The 7,500-nt window shown below is 41.4% G+C and overlaps 1 protein-coding gene across 7 annotated transcripts in view; it reads right to left on the bottom strand.

Moving 5' to 3' along the window:
- adgrl2a (adhesion G protein-coupled receptor L2a) overlaps positions 1-7,500 on the bottom strand; it is a 74,391-nt gene that overhangs the window by 6,965 nt on the left and 59,926 nt on the right. For all 7 annotated transcript variants that reach the window (XR_004025578.1, XM_030784807.1, XM_030784808.1 and 4 more), the window contains 3 exons: positions 3,743-3,834; positions 424-592; positions 36-164 (listed from right to left, as the gene is read on the bottom strand). Coding sequence is in view for 6 of the 7 variants with exons in the window: in XM_030784807.1 (XP_030640667.1) it covers positions 36-164; positions 424-592; positions 3,743-3,834 (390 nt within the window). In the remaining variant the exon portion in view is untranslated. The remainder of the gene's footprint in view (positions 1-35; positions 165-423; positions 593-3,742; positions 3,835-7,500) is intronic.

Here is a 7,500-nt window from a genome sequence, read left to right as displayed (position 1 = left end):
ATACGTGAGAGGAAAATCGGAGTGCTGCATCTTACCTGGGTGCCTGAGGAATATCGAGCGCTTGTCCTTGTGGTTGCCGTCTTTGTTGAGCTGTGAGAGCTTTCTGTTGGCAATCCTCCGCAGCAGTACGTATGACGGAAGCATTTGCTGTACTCTCTTCGTACCTACATATCAAAATGAACAAAGTCTCAGACGCCAGTCATTTTCCTTTTTAATTTTTCTTTTAAAATTTGAAAATGAACTCTGAATGAACTCTAAACACGGACAACCCCCCCCCCCCCCCCAAAAAAAAACCAACTTCGGAGGTACGGAAGTATTTTGGATGTTTTACATTTCTAACCAACACCAGACTAAAACAAAATTCCAGTAGGAGTTGTGGGAGTCAAAATAACTGAGATTCATAACTAACACTACAATACTCACTTTCTTCTGTAGGAGGCAGTAGAATATGAATATAAACATCCCTTGGAAGGCATTGAAGATGGTGAAGAGATAAGCCATCACCACTGAAGAATCCCTGATGAAGAACAGACCGAAAGACCACGTCAAGCCCAGCAGGCAGAGAAGGGCGAACGCTCCCAAGACCCAGGATCTGAAAGAAAAGCAACAAAGGCCACCACTGTAAGAGAAAAGTGAAACGCATACAACCAGAGGAATAAAAAAAAAAAAGAAAAAAAAAACGGCTCTGATCTGAGAGACACGGACTGAGGGGGACATCCACAAGAGCAGAAATTCAAAGAAAGAAAAAAAAACAAAAAACAAAATTAAACGCCTGAGACATTTGTACGACACTTATGGCGACATTCACAATTAAGTACGAGATCCTTGTCAATTGGCATCACATCTAGGTCTGGGAAAGATGGGGGGAAAAAACATGAGAGAGAATGTAAACTGTAAGACAAAATAAATACATGAAGATGTATAGTTTGTTTTAGTTTCCCTTCGTGTAATGTTAAGAGCGACAATATTGTGCATGCCACACCAGTATGCCAATGATGGATTGAAATGATTTTTTTTTTTTTTTTTTTTGGAAGGGGTACAGGGGGCTGCATACACAAGAGAAAGGAAAAGAGGAAACAAGGACATTTTAACCAGTTGTTTTAATAGCTCTAATCATCGAATGATTTCAAGAAGTCCATGGCACTCGAAGAGGTGGGGGGGGGGGGGGGGGGGGGTGTTACGCTGCTAAAACTTGATAGCTAAAGAACCGGAGAGATAGTCAGAGAAAGACATTCGAGGAGCGGGTGTGTGAAGTTCCAACGGATCCTTCAGACACCATTAGCGACCAGATGCAGACCGGACAGACAACTAACATGGAGGATGACTGCTTGACAAAGAAATGAAAGCGCCGTAAGGTTTTGAAAAAGACAGACAAGAGAGTAAGAATGGAGAGGAGAGGAGGAGGAGGAAAAGGAGGAGGAAGAGGAGGAAGGGGAGGGTCAACTACAGGCTGAGGGACAAGACTTCTAGCTAACGCTCTTACTTGATAAACGGTTTACTATCTTCGTAGCTAGAGAGCATGATAAGCAGGAGAGAGAGACAAAATTAGATCAGAAAGATCACAGGTTGGTTAATATGCATTAAGAGTCAAAAGTGAAAAGGAATAAAAAAAAAAAAAAAAAAGAAAAACAACTTTGTGCTGGGATATTAGGAGGGGGGGTGTTAACTGGACCAGGCTGGTAGGATCAGAGAATGAGTTATATCAACGATGAGACAACAAATCTGACATAAATTCAATGAAATCAATCAATGTCGCTTGTCCCCAATCCATGTAACTCTAAAGTTCCATATATATGGTAACATTAAAACATACAGGAGTTGCGCACAAAACTGGACTAAAAAAACTAACAGCAAAACACAGTTCGGCTAACACAAATAAGACAAGATGGAGTGAAGTATTTAGGTCACTTCTAAAAAAGTTTTTTTTTCTTTTTTTGCCTCTGTAAAAGAAACTTCAGTAAGCGTAAACGTTTTGAGAATTAACCCCAACATTCACGTGATGTATGGTGAGAGCTTACCCAGGCAAATCGGTATTATAGTAGCCATCACAAACGCGATAATTACTGGTGTGGGTGACAGGACAGAAAGAGAAAAAAGAAGAAGAGGAAAAAAAGAAGAAGAGGAAGAAGAAGAAGAAGAAGAAGAGGCAGAAAAAGAAGAAGAAACGAGGGGGAAAAAAGAACAAAAAAAAAACCAAAGAAACAGAGGGGAGATGCCTGATTAGCGCTGTCCACATGCAACATGCAATGATTCATTCTGCCACTGTTCACTGCATCTCTTGCTCCTGTAGATCATTGGGTATAAAAGTGGTGTTTTACGACAACAGCAGACTGACAGAACAAAGGCGGAGTGTGTGGTAAACACAAAGTATGACATTTTTTTTTTTTTTAGAGGTTCATCTTAACTTTAAGATTTATCAAGGGAAATAACGTCAATGGGAGAGGTTTTGTCTTCACAGAGGGCTGTCTGTGGAACTTGAGGGCCTCCTTTATCAAATTTATGCTTGCAGTGGGGAGCTCTTGGCTTGTTCTGCTTTTGGAACAGCAAATTTTGGGGTAAAATCATCCATGATAGCTTTTTATTTATTTATTTATTACTTATTTTATGTATTTTTTGTTCTCTATAACATTTTCGCAAATGTCACATGTTCATTTTCAGGCTGTAAACACAAGTTGCTCAGCAACATGAGCCTAAAATGATTTCTCAAAATGCCTGTTACAGACACATCAAAAACAAACAAACAAACAAACAAACAAACAAAAAAAGAAAAACATTCACCAAATTTTACTCAACCATCTGTGTACTTTGAAAGATTTTTTTTTTTTTTCTGTGTTAAAATGAATATTGCTTGCAAAACCCCAAGCTGTTCAAGCCTTCAACACCAAAGAGTTCTCAACATATAAATAATTGATCAATACAAAATGAATATCCATGAGTATGAGAAGCAAAAAAACGCCTTGCTCCACTTCCTCTGAGAATGTAAAATGTATATATTTTTTATTTAGTGTATCTTGAAACTTCAATAATGCGTGGCAGTGTGCACAAATGTGTGAGTGTGTGTGTGTGTGTGTGTGTGTGTGTGTTTTCTCGTAATGAATGAATTCCTCAGTGGTGAAGGAAACAGACAAACAATAGTTTCATTCTGATACAAAGAAGTTAAATGTTTAAAAAGTGACTCTTTTTTTCCAGAAACACATGGAAATGCTTATATTCTGTGACCAATACCACAATAAAGCCGTTGAAGCTTGTGTTTTAATCCATTCATCTACAAAAAAAAAAAAAAAAAAAAAGGCTTTGAATGTCTGCCGTCATGCCAACAGAGTGCTGTGGCTGCTTTAACAGTGGAATACCACAGAGTCTGTGAGAACTTTCCAGAAAGTAAATGTTGTCATCATTACGAGATGCTCTTGCCATAATTCAAATTCAAAACATAATCTGTCTGGAGTCAATTTGAGTTCCTTTGAAAGATGTGTGTTCTGGGCAAACTGAGAGCCCTGACAAGGCTAACTCCGCAGAACAAGGCAACCATGAGAGAATACAAATTTCCCCTCTTTCTGCATGATATCAACCCGCCAGGTAATGTCACCTTCACTTATCTCTTCACTCCTCATCTTTTTTTCCCATTGTCAAAACAGCAACAACGTCCAAAAAAAAAAAAAAAACCTCTGCAGATTCAACAAAAAAGCTAAAAATTGGGCCGGCGTTAAGAATGACGAACAAAGTCATAGAGTTTCGTACTTACTTGATATTTTCCAATCTGCTGGAGTCAGGTTTCAGTGAAGTAGAATGCTTCACCATTTTATACATAGTGATAATCAGGAAGATGAGGTTTAGCTGTCAAAACAAGGATAATGTCTTTGTTAATAGATGAAGATGTATTTTCAGGTACATTAAAAGAGAACTGTCTTCAAAAGCTTCTCTCAGCCAGAGCCTAATGTAATAAAGTTAAGCCATGTTGTAAGACACAGACGAACAGTCTGGCGCCTAACTTAGTGTCATTCTATATCAGTAAAAGCACCAAAAAAGCATTCAAATTCACTGCTCGGTTAAAATCACAACAGCACTTATGTGAAAGCTTCAACCAGAGAGAGAGAGAGAGAGACAGAGAGAGAGAGAGAGGGAGGGACACAAAGAGAGAGACAGAGAGAGAGACAGAGAGAGAGAGAGAGAGAGAGGGGAGAGAGAGATTTGAGAGTTGAAGCACAAAACAAAATGGAATATCATTTGCTATTATTTCTTTATATTCATTATATTTTTTTTCCTCCATGAGAAGGCAGAGTGGATTAGCATCAATTTGGTCTCCTTGGTTTAATACAATATTAAATTCACAGAAAGCAAGAGTTGGATATCATATTCAGACACGCCGGCAGGCTGCTGTCTTTCAGGACAATTTTTTTCCTCTCTTTTTAAAATCAATACCATAATTTAGATGTAAGAGGAACCGACCATAAATGTCTAGAACACACACACACACACACACACACACACATGCTCACAGACAGACAGACACACACGCACGCACACACACACACTCACGCACACATACCCTACTGTGTCTGAAACCAGCCGTGAAAGCAGTACCTCCAGGAAGTATTACAACAGCCATAAAAATTAATGGCTCATACATCAAATACACAATATTCAAATACTATATCTCCTACCATCTCCCATTTTTCATTTCATACATTGTGATATCAGCAGCGCTAAAGATGAAAACTCTGAGCTGGGGAAAAAAAAAAATTCAGGATCTCCTGATATAGAAATCTTTCTTTCTTTTAGAGAGAAAATCAGGAAGAATGAGATTTGCCTCCCACTCTGTATGTTTAGCCTCCCTCTCTCTCTCTCTCTCTCTCTCTCTCTATATATATATATATATATATATGTTTTTTTTTTAATTTCTGTCATAAGCAGCAGTTCTGTATCGTTTAAAAAAAAAAAGAAAAAAAAAACAAACACAGTTTGAAATAAGATAACTGGTAAGATCTTTTGTGCTTTAGAGTGACACGGCGCTTTCCTTCCTCAGCCATTCGACGGCCTTCGGTTCCTCACTCTCTCTCGTCAGAGCACCTCGGCTGATCAATATTCTTTTCCCCTGTGCAATCAACCACTGGGGACCTACAAAAGCATCACTGCACCAACAGACACCAAGAGACGACAAAAAAAAAAAAAAAAAAAAAAGAAAAGAAAAAAAGACGAGAAGCTATGCAAAGCTTTCATATCGCGGACCACCGCGGACGCTCCCTTGTGTGTGTGTGTGTGTGTGTGTGTGTGTGTGTGTGTGTAAGTGTGTCTTTCTTTTTTTTTTTTCAGTTCTTAGTCAAGTCATCTTTATCACTTCTGCATGCCTCAAGTGCTCAGAAATGCCTTTCACACAGCTTGAAGTGGTGACATGGATCCAATGAGATACAGAGACACGCAGCCCCTGTAAAGTAACCTAGCTAAGCAGCTCCCTCAACTCCCAACCCACCCAACCCACTCTCAACCCCCCACAGCCTCCCCACCCCCCCCCTTACAACCCCCTCACTGCCACCGCTACCAAACAACATGCTTTCTTTGTCTTCCCTTGGGCTGGGACTACTTTGACGAGTGCAGCTCCAGAGCCGGTCGCATGGCTTTTCTGAGTCATCACCGTTAGCCATGCAGAAGCACTGACCCCCCCCCCTCCCCCCCCCCCTCCACACACACACACACACACACACACACATCCCCCCCCCCCCCCCGCCCCAACCCGTCCCACGTGGGGCACCCTGGGACCGAGGAGAAAGCTTTTTGCCAAGCGTGTACGTGAGCACTGAACTCCGGCTGAACCGGATGAAATATTAAACGTGCAGATGGAGCTGTCCAGATGATAAGAACTATTCACGACGAGTCATGATCCAGGATTGCGTTAAAACAGCTCAAGCATACTAATGGCTACACCCACCACTCATTACTTCCATGTTTCTTTTTCCATGGAGCTAATACCCTCTGTGCCCAGAGGCAGGGCAAACCTCTGGCTGTCTACCCCCCCCCAAACACAGAGCGCTTCCAGCAGCCTTGTTTCGCATGGCCACAGGACAAGAGACGGAGAAGAAAAAAAAAATAGAAAAATAAAAAAAAAAAAAAAAAGAGAGAGACAGAACGCCTAAGAAAACATTTGCACATAAAGACCACCCTTGGGCTCAGAAAAGCACATATTTTTAGCAGGGTAATTTTTTTTTCTCTCTCTCTTTCTATACCTATACAGGCAGCACCACTGTAGCTGTACTGAATAATGAGATTTTCTACTCTGTCTCTTTTCCCTCCTCTCTCTCTCTCTCTCTCTTTCTCATTGACAAGGACAAAGCCAATTTGTTGAGAAAGTCAGGTCACAGGTTCGCTGAAACCTTGGTCCCATGTATTCCCTTGAGATATTCTTCTATTGTGCTGTATCTTGCATTGTCAATTGTTGCAAACAGTACGGCTGCCTCGGATAGCCGGGCCCTAGAACTGCAAGCCGCGGTTCCTGTCCAAGGACCAGGCTGTACTATAAATCAGCCGCAGCAGGGGTCAGGGGTATTATGTTGTAGATGACTGCAACATGGATTCTGATTATTATCTCAACTGCAAACACATTGATCATACAAGTAGACAATATGAGACCGGGAGTAAATGAGAAATACTTCAGTAACGCATCTTTTTTTTCCCCCTTCTTTCTTCCACAGAGCTATTTGTGCTGCTTCGGAACCAAAGGCGGTTACACGTCAGTAATCGCCTTCCACGGCGGGTTCTTATAACGGGGGTGCGCACCGGCAGCCACGCGGCCTCTGGTCTTTATCTGTTACAGTAAAGCGGGGGGGGGGGGGGGGGGGGGGGGGGGCGCTCTCCATCGCTCTAATGTCACCATTCAAAAATACTCCTGCTTAAGAAGGTCACCGTGTCTGTTGATACAGCCATAAGGCAGATAATGAACACAGTGCTGGACAAATATTGCTCTTTCCCTCTCTCTATTTTCGGGGGAAGATGGCTTTGAATGGTGCCTCATCTACCTCATGAAGAAGATTAGTGGGGGTAAAGCAATAGGTAGTAGACGGAGTGGGTTCCAAAGGCCATTCAAACAAATGTTATCGGCCGTATTTTCTATTTGGCTCAAGTAGAGTCTGAAAAGTCCCTCAGGTCTCTTCTATCCAAAGCCTTGCCAATCTAGCTCGGGGGGCGGGGAGGGTGGGGGGCAGCAATGTTATAAACAGTAAATAATTGCCCCATTGAACGGCATCTCTGTCCATATAACACGTGGCTGTGTATGCCCTTCACATTCACGTTAGGCCCAAAAAAAAAAAAAAAACCCACAGAGAAATGAGCCTTGGTGAACTCTACCTTTGCAAACTGACAGCTATCTGTTTAAAGTTGAACAGCAATGGAGCAAAAAAAAGAAAAAAGAAAAAGAAAAAAAAACAAGGAAGAAAAGGAAACTTCTTTTTTTTTTTCCCTGATGCAGAATCGCTGTCTGGCTCTACATACTGTCCTAAAGTAACCCTCTGT

Source organism: Chanos chanos, chromosome 9 (assembly GCF_902362185.1).
Source record: "Chanos chanos chromosome 9, fChaCha1.1, whole genome shotgun sequence".
NCBI classification, from domain to species: Eukaryota; Metazoa; Chordata; class Actinopteri; order Gonorynchiformes; family Chanidae; genus Chanos; species Chanos chanos.
The sequence above is the reverse complement of the archived record's forward strand: the minus strand, read 5'-3'. Positions and strand labels throughout refer to the sequence as shown.